The sequence below is a fragment of the Chanos chanos genome, chromosome 3 (genome assembly GCF_902362185.1).
Source record: "Chanos chanos chromosome 3, fChaCha1.1, whole genome shotgun sequence".
Taxonomy (NCBI): Eukaryota; Metazoa; Chordata; class Actinopteri; order Gonorynchiformes; family Chanidae; genus Chanos; species Chanos chanos.
In genome coordinates, this window is record NC_044497.1 from 14,529,284 (window position 1) to 14,557,106 (window position 27,823).

Below are 27,823 nucleotides of genomic sequence, written 5' to 3' on the forward strand. Positions count from 1 at the left end.
TAAACATATAAAACCCAAACATTTTTAAGCTTTTGGGAAATCACTTGGACACAAAGGAACAGTCATGTACAGCGACCACTTAAGAAAAAAAAAATACACAGGAATATTACAAGAAAATGGGTTTGAACTACGTTTAACTGACAGATTCACAAAGACAGAAACTAACAGTGTGCCATCTGTTTTTGATGTTTTGAATTACAGCATTGGGTAAAATGGGACAAGTTCTCCAAAGACTTGACCAGACCTACTCCAACAAGCTTATGCAGGGAGTGAAATGACATACTTTGATAGATATTACTGTAAAAGATAAAGGATCATCTTTAGGTAAAGCTTACCTTTGGATAGCATGACTGAAATACATTTGGTATAAAAATACAGTTCCCACAGCAATATCAGTCCTTGTTGTGGAGATACTGCTCCCAGGAAACATCCTCCAAATCTTCAGGTAGACTTTGTTTGAGGAAAGGAAGATGGCTGCCTCAGATAGTCACTGGAGAACTTTATTTCACTGGACACAAACAGAAAAAGGATACTCCATTCACCATTTCATTGACAATCGCTCACATGTCATTTATATATGGCTGCAACCAGAAAATTTAAACTGCAGAAAGCAAAAAAAAAAACCCAACAACTTTACAAACTGGCTTACAACAGTATGTTTTTTTTTATCAGGGACTATCTGTTTTGTCTTAGGAGGTTCAGTGTAAATGCAGTTACAATGAGTATGGAATCAACTATCAAACCCTACTCTGATGTCTTGTGGAAATTCATTCTTGTTGACATAATTTTCCCACTTTAAGTAATTACAATTTGCAAACAAATAAGGTCATTTCAGACCTTATGTACATTATGCAAGACTTTAAACATCTTAACATCCTGCCTTTAGATCAATTGCTGCCTAAAAGATTTTCCTTCATCCTGCCTCCTATGAGAACAAATGAGAAAAATATCAAGATTTCACATCACACAGAAAACCCTGCCCTAACAAGACATTTTGACCAATCTGACTGTTATAAAAAACTTTATTTGGAAATGAGCTGTCAGTGTTGTCAGAACTATTAATGGTAAAGTAGATAAACATGGAACTGAGACTACTTAAGATTGGTAAGGAAAATAATTTACTTACACAAATGGTAAAAAAATATGAAAAATTCTAATCCAAATATTTGATTAAAAAAAGGCCCGTAGTATAAACAAATGCTGCAGAATTAGATAAGCCTAAATACTAAAAAAAAAACTGTGAATCCTACCTTTAACAAGATGCCTTTATTTTTTTACGCTTAGCTAACTCATCCATACTTTATTTATTAGTCCACATTACACTCTCTTGTGCACATTCAAGAAGGATAAGATTTTGATGTCACTAGGCCTTGCCATAAAAACAGGATCTCTGAGGAATTCACCGGTGTTTTCATTTTAAATCCTTCCTTGGGTGCTGATGGAAAAATAATTAACAGAAGGATGATGGATGAAAGCCAGTAGACCTTATTTGCTGACACATGAGTAAGTAGATAATGAGAGATTGAGTCAGTATCTATATTTAGACGTGAGTGGTCAGCCTGAAAGAAGCCAATGGTGTCACTAAAACTTGAGATTGTACTTCATTGTTCAAATAGAACACTTGTGAGCTTTGAAATGTTGTGTAGCATTCACATTAAGATTAGAGGAATAGTTCCTCATATTTTTGGACTCTCTATGAACTTCTGGGTATGAAAGACGTAATAGATATTGTAATAGATATTTTGGTTTATGAATCAGATAAAAAGCTCATTCTCTTATTACAATAACACTAGACTTGAAGCGCTGAAGCTGCTACAGCAAATCCATCTTGGCATAAATAAACTCAGAGTTAAGGAAGAAGTTTAGCACTCAACATTATTTCCCATCTGAGTTCACACAAAGCGGGGGAAGGATCTTTTTGGGGATATGAAAGAATATGTGTCATTCTCCCACTGTATTTGAGTAAATTACTAACCATGAAATCAATCTTATGTGAATACCCAATCTCATTTGAAACTGGTCATAAGGGCATAGCAGTGAGCTGGAAACGACCAGTCCCACGTTATAATTTACGAGAAACCATTTGTTATCGTTTTGGTTTTTGTCAGGATTACTAGTTCGTCTTATTTCAGTGGAGAACCTTGTGTTCTTAGTAAGCTTGTTAAATGAGTATTTTAACATGCAAAGCCACAGGCCAGTGAGTAAACCAACCACTCATTAGCATAAGCTCCACAATGGATGAAAGCCACCCTGGTTCTGCCAGTGAGTCAGCCACATTCCCTTGTAGCTGACACAAGCGAAGACCCCAGTCATGCCCTCTTCACTTCACACAAGCACACCGTGAGTAAACTGTATGTCTGATTCTGCTACCACAGCATTCAGGACAAACATGAGGAATAAGGAAGAATTAAAATGTTGAGCACAAAATGCATTACACAGAAATATGGTACATATTTTATGGTCACTAAAATAATAATAATCATCATCATCATCATCATCTTGTGCTATTGCTTCATTGGCTAACAGGAATTTCATTTGAGCTGTAATCCAGCATTACCTCATGCAGCAGACTATATGCATTGCTGATTCATACCACAGGATCAGAGTCACACATTCTAACAATTTACAATTTACAATTTAGTTATTTGGCAGATGCTTTTTACCAAAGCGACTTACAATTGGTGCATCAGTCAGTCGGATTTCTAATACCTTCAACAGAGATCATAATAAGACTGAGCGTCAAATTGCCCCTTCGCATTGCGCCCCTGGAATACTTTTACAAACAGAAATACAAGACAAAGGTTTTTTTTTTTTTTTTTTTATATCTATCAAACCTAAGAGCCTAAACTGCCTGAGAACTTTGTAGATTTTCCACTGAAAACCCTGCCTAGGCAACTTTAAAATCAGGTAACATCACAACAGTGCCCATTCCATATACAATTTGTTTATTTGTCATAGACTTATAATACTCAGCATGCGATGATACTCAAAATGTTTCAAATTACAGAAATATGAACTACAAGTCTCGCACTATCTCATTAAATTATTCAGTGGTTTTTTTTTGTGTGTGTGATTTGATTATGGTTCCATTCAAATAACAGTTCTTAGATGACAAAATTAATGGAAAATAGAATTCTCATTCTAAACCACAACAGCAACTGTCATTTGCTTTGATTCAGATTGATTTAACCAAAGACACACACTGAAATACCCTTACATGGAGGTATCCATTAATCTGGCTAATGGAAAAAACAGAAGAGAAAGAATAGGAAGAGGAATACGACAACAGTAGGACAGATTACTCAACATGACAAAATCTACTACATCATCCAGAGCCGTTACGAAACCGCGTTTATTAATATCGTCAATAGAAAATGATTAGAATTTCATGACAAAATGTGACAATGGAGCCATAACTGGTAGAATATAAAGCATTACTCTGCTATATACACGTTATTATCAAAAACTGTGCCATTTACATGATTCCTTATTGTGGTATCAGAAATGTCATGTCAGAAAGCCTTATAAATCGCTTAATGTTTAGAAATAGTGTACACCGAGACAGGTGGGCGGCATCCGCTTGATGTCTCGACCAAAAAACAAAAGGGGGGAGTTCGGAATCAACGATTTGTTTTTAAATGGACATTGTAAAATGTACCCCCCCCCCCCCCCCCCCCACACACACACACACACACACACACCCCCACGTGCGCCCAGTGTTTCCCCAATGTTTATGTGTCTAGCCTCAGCAACAGCAACCTAAAGCTCTCAAGAGTTTGAGTAATCCACGGAGGCGAAGCCCATTTTGCGATTCCAGTGTCGGATAACCTTATTTGGTCAATACACGCGTGGTTATCTGCACATGACAGCACGTCTGCCCAGTCAGAGACTGTCCTGAACGATGAAACACGACGGAATTTAATTATTAACTGTGATTCGCCGAGCGCACTAATCTAGTTGGCTCCAACTCCGTGACAGTCCAGCGTCTTCGTACAGGTCATTGCAGGCGGTTTTTGGATTTACACTGTTTTGTCTTTTGTTGATTGGACACAGAGGTGTAATATTTGCAAGCATGAAGAAGAAGATGTTGGCTTTTAAGAATATATCGTCGAGCAAAGGGGCATCGAATCTCCTCTGTACATTCTGTATTTTCACTTCAGTCTGTTTGAACAACCTGGTTTGTGGTGAGTTGCAATTTTTACCTGTGCTGCATTTTTTCCACATAGCATTCTTACTGTTCGACTGCGCAGGGATGGACGAAACGCATGACATATACGAATATTTCTTCCCATATCATCTTATTTTAATTTCGAATTGTGTTTTAACATAACTTGTCTATTAACCTCGTGTGTTAGCGAACTCAGCTGGCTGGTGTGACATAACCCTCGGGCTCAATTTTGACAGTTTTCTTTGTTTTAGGTTCTTTTCCCAAAGCGCAAAATGTCTCTTGGGTTTCTTTCAATTTCAAGACACTTTTAACGTGGACTCCAAAACCTACCAATTATTCATATACCGTGGAGTTTTCCCCGTAAGTAAACCTCTCAGCCGTTCTCCATGCAGGCTGTGATGTGTAGGCTGAAACAGTGAACTTGTTGCGAAGTGGAAGAAAAATGCACTGAAATGTAGTTTTAGAAATATGCATTATTGGTTGTAGGATGTACTGTATCTTCAGCATTTCAAAGCGCTGTCTGTGATCAAAGTTGTTGTTTGCCAACTTATCAGGTTTATTGAACAAACAGTATAAGATATGTATTTTCGTAAAGGTGCTGATAAAAAATTATGCTTAACTTACATGATTTGGCAAGAATGGTGGAGGTGTTTCATAGCCGTTTCAGCACGGACTAGTAGTACGAGTAAATCATCGACAGGCACACCAACATTCAAGCTAGTGCTTTTTTTCAGTGTCAGAGTCACTGTTTTTGCTTTACAGTATTGGCAAGGACAAAGAAAGAAATCCTCACTGCATCAGGAGTATGGAGACTGAATGTGATCTCACCGCAGACCTCAAAGACTTAAAGGCCACATACAGAGCAGATGTCCTGTCAGAGCCAATGCGTGACGAGACAACTGATTTGATAGAATTTCCTTACACCACTTCAGGCAATTTCTGCCCCTACGAAGACAGTACGTATCCTCACCAGTTCAGTAAAAATGCTCTGGTTTTTCACCTTTTAGCAGTATGATCATTTTTCACTTTTATGATTGTTAATTCTGGCCTGCTCTTATTCAGCTATCATTGGTAAACCCGAGTTTAAAATTGAGGTGAGCAAAGACCACAGAAAGATCACGCTCTACGTCACAGACATTCTCACCGCTATCTTCAATGAGGAGAACCAGCGACTGAGCATTCGGGATATTTTTAAAGATGACTTGCAATATAAAGTGACATACAGGCGAGCAGAGAGCACAGGAAAGGTGAGTACTGATGGGTATGTTGACTAAACTTGTAAAGACTCCTGATTGTCTTTGTGGTGCAGTGTAATTGAATAGAGTAATGTCACTCATGGGATTAAACTGATAAAGGACCACGCTGATCACTTTATTTTTCATCTTATGTCCACCTAAAACCGTCCACTATGGCAAATAAATAGGAAATCCTCTTTTTTATCTTTTGGTAGCCTACTCCCAAATTACTGTCAAAAGGTGGTGCTAAATCATACACAGAGTGATCCAAATAATTCATTTGGCATCAGTTTTATGACAGCTGTAGTGAATGAAACACAAACTTGGTCTCATACTTTTTTATTCTCCATGTCAAACCTTTCAGTGCTTGGGTTTTGATCCACATGTTTTGGACTAAGCCAAAAAGTAGATATCACAAGACCAGACAGGCAGTTATTATAGTTGCCAAAGACATGACCTGATTGAAGCATAAAAGAGATTTAGATACAGGAGTAACGCCTACCATTTAGGCGTTATAAATAATTGAATATAATATATTTCTCCTAGTAATCGTAGGGTTAAAATCTGTCTTCAGTAGATTAAAGAAAGAAAGCATTCTTTTCATTTTGTCAAAGATGTTAACAATTGTATTTTATCCCATTTTTTTCAGAAAACAGAATACAGTAAGAGCAATACCATTGAACTGAATAATCTGGACCGAGGAGAGAGCTACTGCTTTACCGTACAGGCTTACATCCCCTCTCGCAGCCAGGACAAGCAGCTGGGGGAGCCCGCTAGGGATCAGTGTTCTCCTGGAGATAAGACCATTCTTGAAGGTGAGACTTTCCAGAACAGAGGTAGTTGTGCTCTAAGGTTGTTATGTAATTCGTGTGGCTCTGATTCAAGATTTATTTGAAGATGTCTGAGACTTGGTCATAGGTATGTTGTTGTTTCAGATCAGAGGATACTGATGTAACACAGTTCAATCCATGTCCTTGTAAAGCCCTTTGAGACTGTAAAAAGTGATATTGGGCTTTAAATAAACGTAAACTTGAAACTTGGAAAAAAAAAGGTTTAGTAATGATGATGTGTGCCTTTGATAGCAGCTAGCGAAGTTTAAAATGCTGATGATCGTTCAGTGGTGGAGCACTCACATAAAGATGAGGCCCTCAAAGGGTCGATAGCACTCAGCTCTAATGACTGGAAATGTAAGGGGACTGAGGCCACAGTCATTCGCATGGATCATCCCAATGTAAAAGAACAATGAGAACTGCAATACTGCAGAACTGCAACTCATTTCCTTAGAATCCATTTATCTATTGAGTGTGTGTTTGTGTGGAGCTCAAAGCATCAGAGCGGTTAATTTGTTATGTTCCCTTTCATTTTCTTATAGAGTACAGCCTTTCTGCGATTGTTGGTGCCATTGCAATCATTATACTGGTCATAGCGGTGGTGGTGACCGTTATCGTGGTGTGCTGCAAACGTAGACAGAGAGCAAAGAATGGAGAAAAGGAAGCAATGCCTTTAAGCGGTGTGTGAGACGTACAATGCTTTTTTTTTTTTTCACCCTCCGACACACAAAAAACTTTTGGGAATACATGGTACCACTGGCCTGGAGCCCCCTTTTAAAGGGGGTGGAGTTCAGAATCACAGGTTCAGCATTCCTCTGTAAAACACTGGAGTCCTCCTTTTTTGTTTCTGTGAAACCGCATAATAGATATGTTGGACATATGGGTTACTGTCTAATGCTGCAATTTGCCTTTAACTCTTTTTTGGTGACTGGTACTTTTAATAGCTGGCAAAATGTACTGTTTAAATGATTCTTTAAGCACTACCTATCTTTATTTATTTTGGTGTTTGGTCTAGTATATGTTTAAACTTGAGATACAGGTAATTGTTAGGAGATGTTTTAAGAGGGTTTTTTGGAGCTTAATTTGGGAGATCTTTTACTTTCTATTTTTATGTATTTTTTTATAGGGCAGAGTTATTTTTGTAGCAACATTAATATATGTATATTAGAATTTTAAGGGTGTATTCATGATCTATCAGTTTATGGGATCTGTAAGTACATGTAACAGTTGTAAAGTGACTTGACAGTGAAAATATTTTTACAGTAATCTACAGAAAAGCACCACTAACTAGCTTTTCATGTAATTAACAAACTGACAGTCTGAACAATAACAAAAAAAATTTATTTTGGTTATTATTATTGTTGAAATGTGATCCTCCAGAAAGAGGTACAAAACTGACATGTTTATTTTATTTTTGTTCTAAAAATAAATCATAATTCTATAAATTCCTCCTGATGAGAATGTTTACTCCTGCTTCTTTGTCATGATTTAGGGGAAAGGTCATACAGCCCTATACAGCAATGGTAACTTTCAGTGGACAATGCTAAATAAGGCAGCCTGTCCTGTATCCACAGTGCCCTCTACTGTCAGTGGCACAAGCACACTTGCATAGTCCTCAAAACTCATTAAGCAAAGGATTTTTATTTAGACGTAAAAACTTTAGATGTAAAAACTTTAGATGTAAAACTTTAGATGTAATATTTTTCATACGTACCTTAAAATACAGTAATCAACTCAACAGAAATGTATGACATGGAGGACAAAAAGAGGAAAAATGATTTGACTATTTTAAAAAGAACGCATGCACTTGTAGCCTGTGATTACTAAACATGTTTGATCTTGTGCAAGTTTGATCCCATCCAGTCTGTCAGATGTTTCGCTTTGGCAGAGCTGTCTGATAAACACACTTTCCACTTGATTCTACAAAGCTGATTAGCATTTTACTTTCTGTCACTTCAAAATACGTAAATCCTCCAGATGTACCGCTCACTGCGCTGGAGAACAGTTGCCAAGACGATGGAAAGCTGCCACTGTGCTGAGTGCTAGCGTCGTCAAAGTTTCCACTCCCGCTGATTACATACGCACTCCCATCATCCTCTTTGATGAACTATTATGGAAAAAACAACATAGGACTGTGGTTCAGAACATGCCTTGACACAGCTTCACTGAGATTTATTCATTTATTTTTTTTATTAGTGCAAGGCGTAAACCTGTTTTTTTTCTTTTATCTCTTGTACAAGTTAAAGGTCTGACTTTCAGGTCTATCTTTATTAAATACATTGTCATTTTCACAGTCCACAAACACTCTGAAAAGCATGTATGAGGTCACGGTGCTCACCTGTAGATCATGGTCATGACCACACAGGTACACGGTCACATTATACTTCTTCAGCAGTGGTCTCAGCCTGTTCACGAGATGCTTGGTTGGACCATGGTGACCGATCGACCAGACTGGGTAATGACCGGCAACCACAACAAAATCTGACCTGCCACATAGAATAAGGATTGTGAAGGATACAGTTAGAATAAAAAGAGGTGTATAACTGTCTACATTACATTTTCTTGTACCCAAACCTTCTTCTCTTGGAGCTTACTTGTACCCTTGGTAAACTACCAAAAAATGAGCTACAGTTAATGAAACTGCTCTATGTTGAACGAATAGATATCACATGATGAAATCAGCCTACTGATATTCATAGAAATACTCTAACGGAAAATACATAAAAGTTCTACGAATGGGTGACATGGTTTTTGAAATGTGAAGAAGACAAACAGAAGATTTGAAGAAGAAGAAGACATGGATTTGAGCCTTTAACACAGTACTCGGATCAGAATCCACAAATGTTTAAAACATAACTGCACCTTGTTTTTGATTACTTTGATTTAGTAATAAGATGCTAATTGCAGACAGTGGTTAATCTGGCCTGATAATGGTATGTAACCATGCAGTTGCCATATTACTGTGATTTAACAGCTAAGAAACATTACGAACCCACCTCCCTCACCAGATATGAAGACGTTGTGCATTAGCCAGCGTCTCACGGTTACTCTTACTGTTAATGAGGATCTTTGGTTACCTGAAGAAACATGCCACACTCTTTAAGAGTTCTAAAAGAGCCTCAGGCAGAAAATTACGCAAGCATGAAAGGTCTGTCCTCTGTGAGTAAATCTAGGTTACCTGAACTCAACACATGCTGTTCATGTTCAACGCTGTCATGAATCAAACTGAATGATTTTCAGATGAACAATGTGTTAATACTCTTTAGATCTAATGGTATTTGCATTGTTGTATTACCTACTCTGTGCTCAACTGACACGCTTTCATAATTCAAATAATAATAATAATAATTAGATTCTAAAACAAACTAGTCGCCTGTTTGCTGGCTGAACATGTGATGTCCAGTTCTCCAGTTTGCCCAAAGAAGCTTTCAGATTTTTACAGCTGTGAATGAGTTAATGGCTGAGAGCCTCCGTAACTAAAGCACCTTGACAACCATGCCAGTTGTGAAAAAGCTATTTCCATAACACTCCCTGCACACAAAGACAGAGGACAAGCCTGAACTATTGCTGGAAAGTGATTGTCACATCATTATTAAAAAATACATACTAATATATGTACACAATAATATATATATATATATATATATATATATAATTGTAATAATTATGTCTGGTTATTCTTCTTCATCATGCAACAATTGTAGTGTAAATGCTTAATATTATAATCTTTTTTTGCCTGCAGGTTCAGTGTGCTTGTTTTAATCTTTGTTCCTGTGTCCTCCAGTTAGCCTGAGTTGTCTGGTCGCATACGGAGACCAGAAGAATGTATGGGTGGGATCACAAGTCATCATTAGAGGAGTAAAATACTTTGGAAATGGGAGTGTAAGGAGTTTGACGTGCCAGGGCTTCTAACAACATGTTCTGAAATCCACACATTCCAATAGGCAGACTCCGGGTTCCTTAACCACAGGTTTCCTTCCACTCAACCTGCCTTTTCTGATGCTGTACACATTACTCACACTTTTCAGAAATTACCCACTTCTGCCAACCTCTGATTACAGGATAATGTGTTAATAAACTAGTGTTTTGGGGGGTTGTGCCGGACTTTTATCTTACTTTGTCGTTTGGAGTGTTTTCTCGATCCACTCAAACTGTTTCTCTGCAGCAGTCAAGTCCTCTGGTCCTTGTGGATAAAGTCCATCATATGTATTTCCACATAGCAGTACGGTGTCAATCATGAGTACAGTCAGTGACGTGTTCGTGTTGGGAATCTTAAACAGCAGGTCATAGTATAGCTCTGGAAAGTGCCTGTGGATGAAAGCAGGATGATGGTCTGGCAATTTAATGTACAACAAATACACTGTAGAAACCATTATGCTCCCGTTTTGTTTGAATCTTCAAACATACTTTTGCTGTTTAACAAAGGGTCTTACTATCTCAACACAGAAGATGAAGTTTTGCTCTCCAAGAACATATTTTTAATTTTTTTTTTTTTCATATTATGAATGCATTGATTATTCATTTCACACGACTCAGACGAACACACAAACATTTACCATCGCTCTGATCGAGTGGAATAGGCTATCTGTGCTGATACATTTCCCCGATGATCGTGATTTCCTGCCACAAGGTACCATGGGACTCTCATCAGGGCAGGATGGGAGAACACATTCTCAAAAGTATTCTGCAGCACAGAAGCAAACGATGTTACCTCAGGAGTTCATGTGCCGTTCATAACCCATAACAAACAAACAAACAAAGACACACACAAATATGTAAATAAACAAAACCCCTAAAATAAAACCCCCCAAAACAAACGAAAATCAAATCAAACTGAACTCTCAATGCATGTAAGAGTTTAAACCAGGGGTGGGCAAATCCGGTCTTGGAGGGCCAGTGACCTATCGGGTTTTTGTTTTCACCTCTTAGTTACCTGCTGATTTTCACCTTGCAAACAGGTGTACACTCTCTTCAGCCAATCACAGATTGTATTTAGTTAGCTGACAAGAAAAACAGCAGGACAATGGCCCTCCAGGACCGGATTTGCCCACCCCTGGTTTAAACTGTGAAGGTGTGTTCCTTTGAACGGCCACCAGAGGGCATGTTTTTCAACCTCAGAAGCAAGTCACATGATTTGACAGGTGATGACTACCGCACAAGACCTGCCAGTATTGTACTTTTGTTCAACATATTGTACGTTTTTAACTCTCAGTCAACTGCATTCTCATTAATAACAGGTTAAAAAGGTTTACCTTTACATTTTGTTCTTTTTTCCCCATTAATGTCTGGAACTTATCTCACATATCTCACAGCCTCATAGACTGAGAAATGTACTGTAGTATTTGACACATTATCGTACGGACTAATACTGTATAGAAAGCCATAACAGGAACCTTGAAGCGGAGGTCCTCTACGTTCTTCACTCCACTGTAGTAGAAATGGTCTCCCAGGCTGAGGATGAAGTCCAGGCCCATGAGTTCTGTCACTGTGCTCAGCCCCTTGGCGGTGTGTATCTCATGGGGTGTGTAAAATGGGGGGGTGGGTAGCCCACCCCAGTCTCCAATTCCAACAAAACGTAAGGAGGCTAGGGAAAAGGAGATGTATGGGTCAGACCCTAAAATTTAAACTTTGACTAGGCACAAACAAATCAGGTAAAACCATTTTTTTTTTCTGACTGCTTTCACATATAAACTTTACTAGATTGTTCATTACATAAATGTCGTATTTGAATGCGTACACAAATGAAAAGCCAATGACACACTTGATACAACTGATACAAACTTGGACTAATAGAAGAGTAGAATACTGTACCAGGTTCCTGAGGGTGACAGAGTGTGGTGAAAGATTGAAGGTATACCAGGAGCAGTACAGCTGGCCAGTCCATGAGTAATCTTACGACTGGAGATCTCTCTGCATCAAGAACAAACAAAAGGAGGAGCAGAGGAGAAAACAGAGCTACAGACACAGCAAACGGCTACTTTCTTTATTACTGAACGGGAAGCTGTTTGTGGTTTCAGAAAAGCTTCCTGTTTTGAACTGTGAAAAAAAAAAAAAATTCACATGATAGGGCAACAGCAGTACACAAGTGTCACAGTACACATGACCCTTGAGTTTAAGCATGTAGCACAACCTGTTGAGGCTCATCTTAGGTCGGTGAGTAAAATGCAAGATGAGAAATGGAATGGAACGGAACCTGATCATTGTAATATTTTCCATGGCAACACTATTAATATGGTAGAGAAGAATGCTGCTACATACTTTTTTTTCTGATAAACATATTTTGCTTTTTAAATTTAAGTAAATCTACAGCGATTATTATAACTGATTCTCTTAGTAATACCTGAAGGAATTTGAGGCACTGTATTGTGTTCATTATAAATGATTAACACAGTAAAAAAGGGTAGTGAGTGCTCACATCAGTGCTGTGGGGTGAGATGATAGTATGCAATGATTGGCAGTAACCTTTAACCCAATGTGAATGGCAAAAGGCGGGGCCTAGACAAAGCTCAGGTAAAATTTCCTATGACTCATGGAAAAAGTTCAATACAGAAAACGAGAGATTGGATCACCTTTGACTCGAATAAATCACACAGTCGAGCTTGAGCGCATTTGAATGGACTTTTTCATATCCAAGTAGTTGTGCACAATCTGTTACAGTTTAGTCATGAGATACAAAAACCTTATCTGTTTTTATTTCAAGGACGAAGTCTAATCAGTTAAAGTCAGACTGACCCCTTACCTACATTCTACCACAGCATGTCAATTATTATCACTTTCTCTCTATTATTTCCACTTAAGCCAAGAACAGCTCGATGGCACCCTTCTTCCTCCAGAATAAAGAAGAAAAAACACAGAACAACCCATTCTTTAAATTGTGTGGTTTTTTTTTTTAATGAAAATGCACTGGTGAATTCTTTGCAGGTTCATGCGCTTTCTTTTCGGGTACTGTTACTTTGTTACCACAGTCTGTAGTGTACAAAAAACGTTCTACGAAGGCAGTTTTCACTTGTTAAAAATGACTCACAGTAAGCTTACATTAAACTGCAGAAACAAAATGCATAGTAGCAACTGTTTGATAATTACATACAACCTATGGTTCTAGAAGGCTCTCTGGTTTGGAAGTCAGTGCAACACTCCATAAGTTTCTCAACCACCCAAAAACACCTGCTCCGACAACAAGACAACAGACAGACATTCCTGTACCAATGACAAACCATTCAGTTCTACAATTAAGTGCTAAGGCCACTTTGTAATTTGACAATTATAGAACTCATAGTTCTGGTGGGTACAAGTAACGGAATTGTTAGTACTTAAACTTGCCCTATGATTGGGCCAAAAAACAGAAAGTACGACCTACCTATGTCGAACCATTTAAAATTTCATGGATCTAAAAGGACTAATTCCTCACAATCAATAAACATGATTTTAATGCTCAGATACAGGATGTGAGTAAGTCTCATTTAGACTAGGATGTTTCCTATTCATTACAGCAACCCAGTAACTTGGACTGCACATTAATTTATAAATTATATACAATTACAGTGGACAGTGGAAGTAGCATTAACAGATTTTTACATAAAGCCTCATCAAAGAAACAAACTAATAAGAAAAAAAAGGTTAGACGTGATTTAAAAAGAAAATCCTCTAGTTTAGTTGGCAGACATCTCCAAGGTACAGGTGTTCTGTCTGGAGCTTTGTGGTATATTGTGGTTTTTGGTCTCCTTTATGACCCAAACTCCACAGTCTCTGCAGTGATGGGTTTGAATTCGTAATTTCCTCGCCCATCCATGTGCAGGTAGTACTGTGGACAAAATAAAAATGAGCAGTTAAAAAAATATGTCACTTCAGTTGATGGTTATTTGCCAGACTCAAGAGAAGAGAAGAGAAGAGAAGAGAAGAGAAGAGAAGAGAAGAGAAGAGAAGAGAAGAGAAGAGAAGAGAAGAGAAGAGAAGAGAAGCTCACCTCATGGTGCTTCCACAAAGACTTTCTGTGAGACACTGTGAACAGAGTGATGCCAACCTGCCAGGAAGACAAGAGAGAGTCAGCATCACACTGAACTTCCAAGATAAAAATAAAGAAAGAAATGAATAAATCATGAACAACAGACAATTAAGCAAACGTTTGAGAAGACGGGTGAAGCTAGATTGCTCTGGTGTCACACTGCCCCGGTGATGAACTTTAGTATCCCCTGTGTTTAGATGGTAAAAAGTGAGTGGACTTCATTACCTTCCTGCAGTGGCTGTAGATGTAATCCTCCACATCCACACTCACAGCACTGGTACACTCATCCAGGATGGCAAACTGAGGCTTATGGTAGAACAGCCGAGCCATCTGGAGCCGAGGACACCACTCAGTCAGTTACAGTGCAATCATACAGTGTCAGAGCAACAGCAGGGGTCAACCGCACAGTAAACATTCATAGTATAACAGTATTTACAGATAGTTTCCTGATGTATAATACAAGTCCTAATATTTTATGATTTGCTCCTGGCAAGCCCATCTATCAAACTGCTAAACCAGCTCACTTCAAATGACAGCACATTAGTGCTCCATCTGAAAAAGGGCTATGAGAGAGAAAAGGAAAAGCTGAAAGTGGCACTGGATTAAATATTCACACTGTTGGTTGAAATGTCACAGCCAAGAACTCACTGGCTCTCACCGGTTCTCACTGGTAACTGTTGCTAAGCCAAACAAACTGCACATCTCACATGACTTCAGTGAGGAAAAGCACTGTTTTCAAACATCTATATTTTGTATTAAGAACTCTTTGATCAGTTCTTCAAACACATTAAATTAATTAGAAGACCAATGGAATTTCATGTTGGTTGGTAATGTCTTGTCAAAACTTTAAAACACAGATACTTTTAATGTGAAATCAACTTAAACTCAACGACAGACAGCACAGCTACTGTGTTCTGGATTGTTCTGGACTGCATAGTGTTGTCAGCAGTATGTTTGGGAAAGTGTAATGGCATGTCATGTGCACTGTCAATAATGCAACATCATCATACTGTATATTCTTTTATTTTCATATTTTCACTTAAAATGTCCACCACACTGTAACATGGCAGAGACCGAGCTGAGTCATGCATGAGAAGAAACTGTCTGACATTGTATAATAGACTTATTCAGTTCACCAGCTGTATTAGTAGAAATTACAGTCAAACTGTATTTCTCTTGTGTCTTACCGCCATCCTCTGCTTCTCTCCTCCGCTGAGAACATCCATCCAGTCCTGAACGACGTCCCACGAGCCCTCTCTCTCCAGGATGTGGCCCAACTGTACGTTGTCCAAGTACTCCTTCAGAACCTGCCGTACACACGTACACACACACACACACACACACACACACACACACACACACACACACACACAGACAGACCATTTAGGGCGGGAACAAAGTCATCTTTTGTAAGCCTTTGCATACTGGATGCTATGGCTCTTTCTTTACTCTATGTCTATGGACTGAGCTGGAGTATAAAGTCAGGAATATGCAAACAACTTGTATAACGGAAACCTACACACAGTAAACAAGATTTCATTTGGAAAGAAACTACTGATGCAAATAAACTGATTACAAATATGAAAAAATGATAATGAAAATGATTATTTTTTATCAATAGAGAGAATTTTTGCATTTAGCGCAGATAAGACTTCTTCAGAGGGCATGGTATAACAGTAAATGTGGAGTGATTAAGATGATTACATAGTGATACGAATGCTTAGTCGGGGTGTTTTGTGATGTGGGACCACACAGTTTGACTGTGGATATCAAAACTTGGCGCTGGGTCCAGACTGGATATGCAGGGCTCTGTCTGTCATTCTCCTAAATGCATTCATAAACCAGCGAGAATTATCGCTAGAGAACTTGGGATTTATTGACTCCTGCAGCTGGCAGAGATTTATATCAGACTGAGTGTGTGTTTTGGAGCGTGAAGGGCCAACCGTACCTGATCAGATATTCCTTTCTTCCTCTGGTCCTCATGGGTGTCTGGGTAGATCACCTGATCCCTCAGGGTGCCAAGGGTCATGTAAGGCCTCTGCACACAAAAATCAAAACCACAGCACAGGTAAACAGAGGCACACACATTCACACCTGCACAGAGTGCCTCAGCCATTAGTCATGATAAACATACCTGGTGTAGCCTAGCAACCGCTAAGGGTTCAGTGCAAATTTTGAGCCACGGCTGAGGAACCTTACCTGGGGAACGTAAAAGAGTTTTCCTCTCTCAGGTTTGGTCAGGCACCCACCAAACAGAGGCCACAGCTAGGAAATGGGAAAACGGTGTTGGCGTTTAAACAACGCTATATTCATCATCTCTAATGATTTGACATTTTCATGTTCAGTTAAACCATCATATTAGTAATAAGGCATATAACCAAGCTTTGAAATAATAATAATAATAAAAAAAAACAAAAAAAAAACAGTCCTGTTGCTTATCATCCCTAGTGTGATTTATAACTGCAAAGGTCTAACCACGTTTCATTTATCCACAGGTATAAATATAAATATAAATTCTATACAACAGCTTATTTGATTATAGCAAACAACACAGGGGTAATTTGACTGAGTGTCTTTTGCTGCCCAGTGTTGGTACTCACTTCTCCCAGGGCTCTGAAGAGTGAGCTCTTCCCACAGCCGTTAGGGCCACACACCAACACATTGGTACCTGATCTGACCTTTGTTTAAGAAAAAATAAACCAAAAAAAAAAAAAAAAACAGCACATTATAATCTGGATGTTCCTTTACAATATGAATTCAAATATTTTCTCAACACTGAACTCGTTTAAAACTATAAAAAAAAAAATCTGGCCAAAATAATACAGCATTGGCCAAAACAAAAGTATTCTAAACCACAGCAGATGAGCAAATATGCAGCCCTGAGATGCCACGCATGAACCCTGTCTGAGTAAATGATTATAAACTGAGGACCTACCTCAAAGGTCAAGTCTCTGATCAGAATGTCTCCGTTGGGCGTAGCTAAGGGTGTGTGGTCAAACCTGCAAGAGCAATGTTTACTTAACAATGTTTTTCCTGATGAAAATGCTTAAATAAAACCCCACCAGTCTTTTGTCTGAAATCTGCTGTGCAGACAGGAAAGCACGTATTCTCATACATACTTGATAATATTGTCAGCGTTGATTATTTGGCCACTTCCAGGGATCAGCGTGAGTTTGTCTAAGGCATCTCTTTCTGCATTCCAAGGACAAAGCGGTCATTAATGTCATGTGTTTTGGATGCATGGCTGCAAGCTTGACTAAACCACGTTATGGTATATGTTTACCTTTCTCAGTCTGGGAGACCATGGTTCGCTCATACTTCCCGGTGTTCAGATCCTTCAGGACCTTCATGAGTTCCGTGATGCGAGCAGTGAACCTGAGCGGGTAGGGAGAAGTGTGTTATGGTCTACGGAAACCCAGACAACCTGTTCTTTAAAAAAAACGAAAGTGATGAATGGATGAATGAATGGAGGACGTAAAGGTGGTGGAGGGATGAATGGACTCACCCTGAGAGCCTGGTCATCTCTCTACCAGCTAGGACGATCCTGCCCAGAGCCTGGGACATGCGCAGAAGCATGCGTCCGCTCTGGTAATAGTCCTGTGAAAAGAAGGCGTGTTAAAGGGTCAGACATCTATCAGTTGGCATTCCACAGGGCTCAGTGATATGTGCTTAGCTGGATTTCCCATGACTACTCGGAGATTTTTGAAAAACATGCAGTAGCTTAAGGTTTATGATGTCATTTTGGCTTTATGTGTTGACATTTCTTGGGTGGAGGGTCTAAAAAAAAACAAAACAAAAACAAAAAACACGTTTTCATAGTATGACCTAACTGGCTTTGAGGTTGTTGTAGGGTTGTTATGAGCGGGTTTCTCAAGGTTACTGTTCAAACAAAGCACCCTGTGAGTTTTGTTTTGCATCCAGGGTACAAATGCTGCTGTTCACCATAAATGTCTCACCTCCAGCAGCTCTGCGTGTGTGCTGTGCAGATGGCGAGGGTGGGACAGGTTCAGGAAGGGCCGACTCACCACCAGATAACCCACCACTGTGGCCAGGTCTGGGGAAAGATTTTAAGGGTTATCAACACTGTTTCTGTACTCTCTGACATGGGCTTTCTTAAAGTTTACTTTAGATCTTTCATATGGTTGTATGTCTTACACTTGGCAATGATACTGTCCACAAAGCCCATGGAGAATCGGAAGAAGATGAAATTGTGCAGGTGGTCAACCTGAAAACAAAACAAAACAAAAGAACATTAGACTGTTGTACACAGAGATCTGATCTGTCACTTCAAGACATCATCAGCATAAACATGTAAACAAACATTTTTCCACAGTGCGATGAAGTAAAACCATTGCAGGGAAGAGAGTCAAAACTCACGAGTTTCTTGAAGGTGGAATTAATAGTCTGCTTCTCCCTTGTGTTTCCATTGTAGAAGGCAATCTCCTCACTTAGAGAGAACATCAAATCGACAAAGGACTAGTAAGTCTGAAGAATTATACGATTATCTAAAAAGTGACTATGCTGAACACGAGGTCACAGAGAGAAGGTTTACCTGTTGGTGATCAGACGGGAGTTGACGTATCTGTACTCTCCCTCGTATCTCTGCTCTGACACGGTCATCTTGCCGATGGGCCTCCTCAGTCTTGTGAGGAAGAGCCCTGAGATGAGGAGGTAGGCCATCATGCTTGCAGGGCCCTAAACACAGGGAAGACGACGCTTTGTAGTCACCGCGTGAGGAGAGAAGCTAGGGGAAATCCTTCTGGAACGCTTTAATTAGAGGATAGTCTTAACTCACCTGTGCTCCGATAGAAGACGTAAGCTTGAAGATGTACAGAATAATGTCGAGAAGTGGCTGCAGGAGAGGGAACAAAAAAAAACCCAAAAAAACAATTCAGAAAAATCAGTTCGTAGTCAGCGATCAGCTGAAGCCTTGAGACAAACACTAAACAAACAAGCCAAAAAAACCCCAAAATAATTCCCAAAACGACTGTCAGAGTTTGAGTCAAATCCAAGCCTACCTTGCTGAGATTGGAGTACAGGTCCACCACACTGTTACAGAACTTTTCAACATCCTGGGTTAGCAGCTGATCAGGGTTGGCGATACGGTTATCCAGGTTCCCCATTTTGTAGTAGGTGAACCCTCTGAAGATTTCAAATAAACAATACAACATGAAGACAGTTTGCAGATCCTTAAAATATAAATGACTGTTAAAAAGCAAACTGGATACAGTTTGCTCCACGAGTAGTATCCATATTAAGTGAGAGTGGCTTAAAATTTCAATAATTATTTTAAAATAATTCATTTAATTTCCGGAAGACGAACCTGGATCAGGTAATTACAATTATCATCTTGGTAAACCATATGACATGACCAGTTCCAATTATATAAACCAAAGCGGTGTGTATCTTCCTATGTTACAGCACAGATGAGGTTAAATGATGTCATAACCCTTACTTTAGGTACTCCTCATAGAGATGTTTGGTGAGTCTCACACGGAACCGCAGCTTCAGCTCATTCAAGCCAAGCTTCAAGAAGTTGTTCACCAGTGCAATCTGAAGCAGGGAGGAAAACCTGTATCTTCACTGCATACATTTACACAAATATAACCCAGACACCTCTAAGGCATGCTGGTAAGGCCTAGCATAGCTGCATATCGTTACTTCAGAGAAAACAGTAAACACAAGAAACACAATTGTTCTTTGCTAATGCGCTGACAGACATCAGCATGACACGGAAAACTACAGATTAAGGGACATTTGTTATGGACAAGTGGTTGATTTATATTGGGCAGCTAAGTCAGTGAGGCTAGGTTGTAAGAGTGGAGTTAAAGTGTGCTGTGAGTAGGTCTGTATTTGTTTAACTGTTATCAGGCCTCCTCTGACAGTAAATGTACTCTAGACCACAACTTTAAACTCTCATACTCTCATACGATGTGATAACATGAAAAGCAAATCTGAATGTGTGAGAGGAACTATTCTAGCCTACTAAAAAAAAAAAGACAGAGAAAGCCACACTTACAATGGGCATGGCCTTCATAAAGCTGAACAAGTACCTCTTGAAATCTTTTGTAGATCGACCAATAATTGCACTGCAAACCACAACATGCAACAAAAAAAAAAAAGGAAAAAAAAAAAAAAGAAAAAACACAGGCAAATATGGTTAACACATGGAATAGAGACTGAGTGAGATAGAGATAGAGTGAAATTCTGCTGAGGAATTCTTTACTATGAAATAAATTATGTAAGTTCAACTTCAAATAAGCAGAGACTTAAAAAAGAAAAAAAAAAAAAGAAAAAAAAGCTTCCTTAACATCCACTTATACTGGGGTAAATGGATTCACCTTTATACTGTATACCAGAGGAGATCTGAATTTGAGTGCAAAAAACAATAAAAATGGCTTAATATGATCACTTAAGAGGTAAGTGGTTCATTAAGATATCAGGCATTTGTTAGGAAGATTCATCGTGTGAATTGCCATACAATGAAAACATATCAGTCTAAGGCTACGTTAAGGGCTCAACAGCACAAATATCACCCAACATGAGCAGAGTTTGGGCCAGTTCCATTTCACCACGGTCATTTTAGGGCAAATGACAGCAATTCCATTTAATTAAGATGAAACCACATATTTGGTTGCATGACTTTTTTGTTTCAGTTTGTGAGCTAAATTATATCTCTGTTCCCAGATTGACTCAATAAAAACAGAACCATCCCCAACTCTGCTATTAGTTTCAATTAATATTTTCTGTTCACAGCAAAAGCCACGTCAACAAAAGTTACCCCAGGTATGACAGCGATGTAGGAATAAAAGTGCGTCTTGAATACTTTGATATCTCTGCTAATGATACCACTGTGAAAGATTAAAAATAAATAAATAAATAAATAAATGCTCAAACATAAACAGCGGGTGTTTGAATCATATTAGCCACGATCAGCTCCACCGAACACACTCCACTGCAAACATAACAAAACATGTAGTATGAAGATCAAACCTTTCAATCATAGTTCCATTCTGGATCATCCAAACGTCACAGTATGTCCGTGCTATCAGCATCACGGCAATAAGGATCAGGTACCATGTCTATGGAACAAAACAATGAAGAGTCACTGGACAACAGACTCACCTTACATCAGGAATGAGGTCATTTATTTAAAAAAATACACCACATTCACAACAATTTTCAAAGTACTTTAATATAAAAAAAAAATCGCAGCCAAAGGATTAGAAGAGTATAAGATGGTATAGATGCAAATGGGGTCAAATACTGAAATAAAACAGAATATGTTTTAAGAGTGAACTGAATGAAATGATTGAGTCACCATAGCAGACTCAGACGGTTTTTGAGATAAGAGCATGATGTTCAACACTGTTCAAAGGTCAGCAGGTAAGGATTACAATCAGTTTTATAATACAATATGTGAATGATTTCTTCATACAGCATGCTATCTAAAATATTTTGTGACTTCAGTCAAGACCTGAATTCATTTTGTGAAAAGACCCAAGTTTAAAAAGTTGCTCTTAAAATGTCACAGTAGCAATGGCAATCCAGACACCTGTTTTGTTGACAGCGTGCACGGGGCTGAATTCTCCTGTGTATTGCATGACAAAAGATAAGAGAAATCGCGTCTATCAAATCGCCTGATGGTACTATGGCCTTGTCCTAGCCCTATTCAAACAATGAGATTTCAACCGGGTTTCAGAACTGTCATTAAACTGTGCATATGCATAGAGACACTGCTATTTCTTAGACAAACATCGCACAAATTTAAGGATGGTCCTCATTTGTCTCAATGAATCGCTCTGAAAATACTTATAACAATAAGCTACCAAGGCCTGATAAGTAAGGGCATAAAAATGATGCAATGAACACAGAATGAACTATGACTGTCTTTACTTAACTGCAACAGGCAAGCACAACTTTCAAAAGTATTCAGTACTTCAAGGTCAGTGGTTATCTGGATGCAACTAAAGTTCATTTGAAACTTTGCAACCGAAATTTTAGAGCTTTTTATCTTATGAAAATACCATGATTGTCAACAGACTTGAAAGGAGAGAACATGAGAACAAAAATGACAAAAACTGACAAAGCACATTAAAGTCACAATCATTTCAAGGCTAATTCTAAGCTAAAAAAAAAGGAGCAGCAATCACGTCATAATACCCACCTCTTTACAGAAAAACCGTGGTACCATGATCCTTAGGATCCGGCCAATGCGCAGGAAAAAGACCCTGTCCACTGATGCTTTGTCTTTCTTTGTCTCCTTTTGCTGGAGCAAATTAGAAGTAAGTTTGAAACAAATCACAAAAGAATGACAAACATTTCAGTATTAATAGGATAAGTCTCCAGTTTCTTTAAATTTCATTGGGAAAAATTCAGTCAAAGCATACTCATTAATAATCCTAATACACTTAGAAGAATTTCACTTACTTCATTTTTCAAAAGCAGTTCTGACGACCCTTTCTTACTGCTACAATTAAAAAAGTAAGGTGATGTTATCCTTGGAAAACCCAAAACGATGCAAGATGCATGTACAAAACTGCACAGTTTAAGGGAACTTAATCATTCATGACACTGTGAGAAGTGTACGCAGTTTGACACCTTCATTGACAAATACAGCATTACATTAAAAGCTCGACGACAACAACAGCAATTTAGCAACTATTCCGTCGCGAGGCCATGTGACAGTACCGGCTTTGTCACTTTTTTGTTTGAAACTGTAATATCCTTTGACCTACCGGCCTGTCTCCCTTGCACATAAAACAGTCCGTTGTTAACCTAGGACATGTCAAGCTTCAAATAACTATGACAGTGTAAAATGTAGCGAGTCACAGGTCTCTTCAAGGTCATTACGGAAGATTAAAGCAAGGTCTCTATTTACAATATCATTGTGAATTTTACCGCATATCAACTGTCATCAACTACATTTTGAAAGCTTCCAGAGGGTAAATCTGGGCCAGAAAGTATAGCTTTAGAGCTAGCCTCAAGTTCTGTCAAGCAAGAAAATTGCGTTCGTTTAGTACTAAAGAAACATTCCTTTTCTGTGCTAAATCGATACAACATACCTGTTCAACCTAGCGGATTTTCTTCTTTGTTTCAGAATGTATAAAACAAGTAGGACACCGCCAGCTATGGAGGAATTTTTCGCTGTCAGATACTTGCTGACGGCCGCCATGTTTCCGACAGCGCAGGCCGACTAGAGACTGAGCAGAAATGAGCATGATGGGAAGTAGGGACGCGATTGCAAGGGCTTTGCTCTATAGCGACCATCATCTGCAACGAAGGGAACTGCACGGTCAAGTGAGAAGACAGGCCCTCAATGGATGCAGACGTTTTACTATAAAGCTCGGATGTATAGCCCACCAAGAAACGCATAGCTAAACGTACAAATGGGCTTATTCTCCAAAGTAAGACATGTAGGGATAGCACACCTGTCAAGTGAACAAGACTGGAATTCTTGAGGTCAGTGATTAAAATCCTTGAGAATTTGGTAAATTTGGCAAAATCTGTGAGTCACCCCCACTGAGTCACTATAATATCTTACTGCTGTGTTCTAAATTATAGTCAGTTGCAGCCCGTTTCGCACTTTTAAGCCTGGCATCTTTGCACATGTACCTTTATGTCTTAGCTGCGATTTTAATATCTCGCCTGCAGACGTAGTGAGCCACACAGAACTAACACGCCAGTATATCACTCGCACTACTGCGCAGCACTCTATTGGATTTGTAATTATTATTCTATGCCGAGTGTAAAAACCCGTGAGATTTAACGAGATCCGTGAGATTTAGTATCATATACGTGAGTCGTGGGAAATGTTGAAAATCCGTGAGTCTCCCGGAAAAAAACGGGAGACTTGACAGGTATGGGATATACATGGATGTGTTTAAGAGAAGCTCTGGGCAATAAGTGCCGCTCTGGACAAGAAGAATTTTATCTGCGTGGTTTGCACTAATATGAAAGTTTGAGAAACATGTACAACCAGGCTAGCACGCCAAAGGGTGATAAAAATCATATATGAAAACGTCAAGGGTGCTATAACAAAAATTGTCCACTAGATGGATCAGAGACACCACTAAAATTCTGGACAATTTAGGCGTTCCTACAAAAATGGTTTGACGCTGGAACGTCTGTTAAACTACCAGAGAAAAGCAACACATCAGGGTGAGATTAGTGTAAAATATCACTGCTCAAACGAACAACGTAGTTCTCGTATACAAACTGAAAGCTATGGGAAGAATTAATTTATTCCTGATTACAGGACCCTTTCCTAATTCTAGCAAAAGCAAAAGGCTAATTAGAAAACGCTGGTGCAAAAACTAAGCAGACACTGTTAGGGAAATCACATCACAACAGGTATTGTACTTTCAGGGACATGTCAACAGACCGAGCCAGAGGAAAGAACACCTGTTGTTAAGGGGAGGTGACCAAGAATCCCCTTTACGTCCACCAGGAGCCAATCAAAAGTTGCATGAGCCGTCACATGAGAGGGGAGGAGACTTTTAGATAGAGATTGGACGGCGGTTCCCAAATTTCAACTCCCAGGCTGTAGTAGTGATTTTTATGTAGGTTGAGAAAAGACCAAGGACCGTGAAATGAAATAACACTTTCTTGGATTTATCAGGTATCCGTGTTACCACCTGTAGGAATTTTTTCATCGTGCAATGATCCAGAACCGTTTCTCAAGTGAGTACCTTCACGTCATAGTTCATATAATTCTGTGATAAGACAGCCTAATCAGGCTTGCGAACCAGGCAGTCTGGAATGAGACAATTTACCTATATGTACGTTATTATGATGGTCCTTGTAGAAATCAACAGCGACATTTAAACGAAAGCACGTTTTACCAGGTTACTGAAATTGACCGATTTTATCCCTAAATCATATATTTTCTGATCTGAGATTTTTACCATAGTTCGGTGACTGAAGCATCATAAAATCTGAATGTTTAACTTCGCCTGCTTAACGCTTCTAACAGTTTAGCCCATCGCTTGTAAATGTACCGTATGGATCTACGTCGAAGATATGAACTGAACATATATTCGACTGAGAATAAACTCTTTGACTGTCGATAAATACCCTAATTGTCTAAAACAGGCGAATAAATACAGAGTAGGACAGCTTGCACTGACCCACTTGTCAAAACTCTCCGGCTCTTGTTGCAGCGCAGATGGTTCTAAAACCCCTAACTTTACCGATGCAGTAGAGTTCCATCAGAGACAGTCTACCCTTACAACACATGTTCCTGTACCGGATCAGATGCTTAATTCGCTCTGTTTTGATTCGCAATAATTTCACCGTTATATTTGCCATGCATTCGTTCCGCGATACTATTTCTTTAATTGTTTGTTCAAGGCGTTTATGTTTAGTTTTGGTTATTACTATGGGGCAACATTGTAATGGGTGTAAAAATGTACACAAGACTACTAATACTCGTGCTCCAATTTAAGTTCCCTCCACCAAGGAATTCTTTCTTTAGTGGACGCTAAAGAATAACTTAAATAACTTAAAATATGTAAAGAATAACTTAAAATCCACAGGGAATTATAGCTGTGCTGTCTCTGTAACATTTCTAATTGGTCTTGGATGATCCTGAGTGATGTGTGTGGGTGTATGTGTGTGTGTGTGTGTGTGTGTGTGTGTGTGTGTGTGTTTTCATGGGGTCTCTGGTAATGTTTAGGGTGGGTGGGGGTGTCATAATGAGGGCGTACGCATGGTTTGAGATGTGATGGTGAGATGATAGGGTCTAGAGTCCTGTAGTGGTCTCTCGCTTTCCTTTACTGTACCCAAATGAAAGACAGTTCTCTCAAGCACTCATTAGGCCTCAGATCTCTGTTCGACAGTGGCCCCTCAAAGGCCTGGTTGCCTTGTTACCAGCATCTCTCTCTCAAAATAGATTCTGTCATGTTGCTCTTTGTGAAGACTCTTTTATTTGAAATGTAAACATTAAGGAGGCCCAGAAAAGAATAATCCAATTTCGTTTGTAAGCTCTCTTTATTAGACCACAATTGACACTGCCTTGCTGTGAATGTGGATAAGAGAGCGGTAAAAGAATGTATTGTAAAATAATCAGATAACGCTTTTATTCAGATGTTGTAGCATATGTGGAATGAGGTTGTGCTGGGTTTGCTCTTTGCGCAGGGGCGGCCATTTGCGGTGAATCGAGTGGAATCTAAAAGACTCGGGCAAGGAACGCGGGTGGGAGCCTGGCCCTCTTGACGCGCTGGCTGCGGCGGGGATGTTTGCGGCTGGAATGCTGCAGCAAAACAGCGGTGGCGGGAACAAGCGTTCCCTGGGCATTTCACGGTTCTCCAACTCACACTTTTTTCCCCTGTCCTCTGGTTCCGGCACCTGGGGCTTAGGCCGCACTGCTAAGAGCAGCTCTCTGAGCTCCGTCAGCTCTGAGTCGGACAGCGTGGACACGCCTGGGGCTGACCCTGACTACATTATGCAGCTGGTGAATGATGTACGGCGATTCACTGATGTACTGCGTCACCTCAAAGAGGCTTTCCACTCCAAAGGTAAGCTCAGATCTATTGGAGCCACTTAGATATTCATGAAGGTCGGGAACACTGCTGTATTTACTACTGAGACACAAGTGAGTTGGAACAGATCTCCACTGGAGTTGGAGAATTACACGTATCATATAACACATTCACCTACAGGTAAAACTATAAGTAGTCGTACTTGTTTGTTAACTATCAGGTTTAAAACATGTTTATAAATGAGCTAAAGAGTTTTTTTAGTTGTGAAGGTCTGACCACAAAGACGCAGTGTAGTGTCTACATGTCATTTTGGGTCTGTCCTTGGCTGTTCGGTCAATCACCTGACCTTATCTTTCAACCAGGTAGAATGACCGCTGGTCCACACTCTTGTTTTCTCGTTGCTTGTTCGACTGAATAGTTTCTGAAGTCTTTACTCAACCCGCGTGGTTTGGAGTGTGACAGAATAAGTCTCCAAAATTCAAGCTCAAAAAGAGAAATTTATAGGCCTTAAGGTCTGATTTCCATCAACAGTATTGGATAGTAACATTTAAAAGAACATTGTGAGGGGGGGGAAATGCAGTTCTCAGACATGGTTTTCATTTGTTGAACTCGTCTATGTTTATTTGAGTGTATGAATTGACATCACATTTAAAAAAGTACTCAGGGGAACCTCCCCCAGGAGGTATGCTGCCTGTGGTCTAAGTTATGGGAGGGAAAACTCTTTTCGGTTTCCTCCGTCAAGTACTATTTTAAAGAGGGGGTTGGTGGACTTCTGAGTGAGATTTGAGGCTCTGCTTTGGTATGAGCAAAAAGCTTGTTCTCAACTCATTCCATATCTATGCTCCTGTCCTTTTTTAAGCCCCTGTACAGCTATGATATAAGCCACACTGTTAAGCAGATTGTGTTTTTTTTCTTTTCTTTTCTTTTTTTGAGAAAGATAACTAGGAAAGCATCTAAGAATGACTCTTGGTGCTTATATTTAATAGCAAATTCCAGCCTCTGTGCTGCTGCTTTTTCAATAAGGTTTTAAAGAATAATGCACAGGGCCTGTAATTAAATGACTTTTATTCCCTTCTCTCCAGTAATCTTAAGTGAGGCATTTCAAA

General features: G+C 39.3%; 4 protein-coding genes across 9 annotated transcripts in view; 2 read left to right on the forward strand and 2 right to left on the reverse strand.

Moving 5' to 3' along the window:
- The first annotated feature begins 4,061 nt into the window (after positions 1 to 4,061).
- f3a (coagulation factor III, tissue factor a) lies at positions 4,062 to 7,196 on the forward strand. Its single transcript, XM_030769411.1, has 6 exons — positions 4,062 to 4,184; positions 4,420 to 4,528; positions 4,931 to 5,124; positions 5,231 to 5,415; positions 6,053 to 6,218; positions 6,776 to 7,196. Exons 1-6 carry the CDS (start codon positions 4,073 to 4,075, stop codon positions 6,919 to 6,921), a joined length of 912 nt encoding a protein of 303 aa, XP_030625271.1. The 5' UTR covers positions 4,062 to 4,072; the 3' UTR covers positions 6,922 to 7,196.
- A 763-nt stretch (positions 7,197 to 7,959) lies between these two features.
- LOC115808164 (tartrate-resistant acid phosphatase type 5-like) lies at positions 7,960 to 12,161 on the reverse strand. The gene is made up of 6 exons (XM_030769447.1): positions 12,045 to 12,161; positions 11,627 to 11,817; positions 10,790 to 10,917; positions 10,350 to 10,541; positions 8,572 to 8,719; positions 7,960 to 8,340 (listed from the first exon to the last, which is right to left on the reverse strand). The coding sequence occupies exons 1-6, from the start codon at positions 12,115 to 12,117 to the stop codon at positions 8,101 to 8,103; spliced, it is 972 nt and encodes a 323-aa protein (XP_030625307.1). The 5' UTR covers positions 12,118 to 12,161; the 3' UTR covers positions 7,960 to 8,100.
- A 939-nt stretch (positions 12,162 to 13,100) lies between these two features.
- On the reverse strand, positions 13,101 to 23,429 carry abcd3a (ATP-binding cassette, sub-family D (ALD), member 3a). 3 transcript variants are annotated; one of them, XM_030767473.1, is made up of 23 exons: positions 23,301 to 23,429; positions 22,666 to 22,702; positions 22,403 to 22,504; positions 21,229 to 21,317; positions 20,255 to 20,324; positions 19,691 to 19,788; positions 19,254 to 19,377; positions 19,031 to 19,087; positions 18,788 to 18,930; positions 18,613 to 18,682; positions 18,391 to 18,460; positions 18,192 to 18,289; positions 17,741 to 17,832; positions 17,519 to 17,610; positions 17,355 to 17,421; positions 17,171 to 17,234; positions 16,836 to 16,913; positions 16,435 to 16,500; positions 16,184 to 16,273; positions 15,423 to 15,542; positions 14,461 to 14,565; positions 14,197 to 14,253; positions 13,101 to 14,034 (listed from the first exon to the last, which is right to left on the reverse strand). In XM_030767473.1, exons 1-23 carry the CDS (start codon positions 23,408 to 23,410, stop codon positions 13,957 to 13,959), a joined length of 1,977 nt encoding a protein of 658 aa, XP_030623333.1. In that variant the 5' UTR covers positions 23,411 to 23,429; the 3' UTR covers positions 13,101 to 13,956. The 3 variants fall into 3 exon arrangements, with proteins under 3 accessions (XP_030623333.1, XP_030623331.1, XP_030623330.1); XM_030767471.1 differs by having other exon boundaries at positions 17,355 to 17,427; XM_030767470.1 differs by having other exon boundaries at positions 17,355 to 17,427; positions 22,666 to 22,705.
- Positions 23,430 to 24,797: 1,368 nt separating this feature from the next.
- The window catches only part of arhgap29a (Rho GTPase activating protein 29a), a 37,427-nt gene continuing 34,401 nt past the window's right edge, over positions 24,798 to 27,823 (forward strand). For all 4 annotated transcript variants that reach the window (XM_030769761.1, XM_030769764.1, XM_030769762.1 and 1 more), the window contains exons 1-2: positions 24,798 to 24,918; positions 26,374 to 26,753. In XM_030769761.1, the coding sequence (XP_030625621.1) occupies positions 26,471 to 26,753 (283 nt within the window). In that variant the 5' untranslated portion in view covers positions 24,798 to 24,918; positions 26,374 to 26,470. The remainder of the gene's footprint in view (positions 24,919 to 26,373; positions 26,754 to 27,823) is intronic.

Bases quoted from the DNA above. Each gene is read 5' to 3' on its own strand.
- f3a (XM_030769411.1), top strand. From the start codon at position 4,073: ATGAAGAAGAAGATGTTGGCTTTTAAGAATATATCGTCGAGCAAAGGG. The intron at 5,416-6,052 runs GTGAGTACTGAT...CATTTTTTTCAG, and splicing joins GAGCAGAGAGCACAGGAAAG to AAAACAGAATACAGTAAGAG. The intron at 6,219-6,775 runs GTGAGACTTTCC...ATTTTCTTATAG, and splicing joins AGATAAGACCATTCTTGAAG to AGTACAGCCTTTCTGCGATT.
- LOC115808164 (XM_030769447.1), bottom strand. From the start codon at position 12,117: ATGGACTGGCCAGCTGTACTGCTCCTGGTATACCTTCAATCTTTCACC. The intron at 10,918-11,626 runs GTTCCTGTTATG...TCTGTGCTGCAG, and splicing joins TAGAGGACCTCCGCTTCAAG to AATACTTTTGAGAATGTGTT. The intron at 8,341-8,571 runs GTGAGCACCGTG...TTTCCATAATAG, and splicing joins GTCATGACCATGATCTACAG to TTCATCAAAGAGGATGATGG.
- abcd3a (XM_030767470.1), bottom strand. From the start codon at position 23,410: ATGGCGGCCGTCAGCAAGTATCTGACAGCGAAAAATTCCTCCATAGCT. The intron at 18,290-18,390 runs GTAAGACATACA...ATCTTTCCCCAG, and splicing joins GGACAGTATCATTGCCAAGT to ACCTGGCCACAGTGGTGGGT. The intron at 17,235-17,354 runs GTATGTATGAGA...TTGCTCTTGCAG, and splicing joins AACGCTGACAATATTATCAA to GTTTGACCACACACCCTTAG.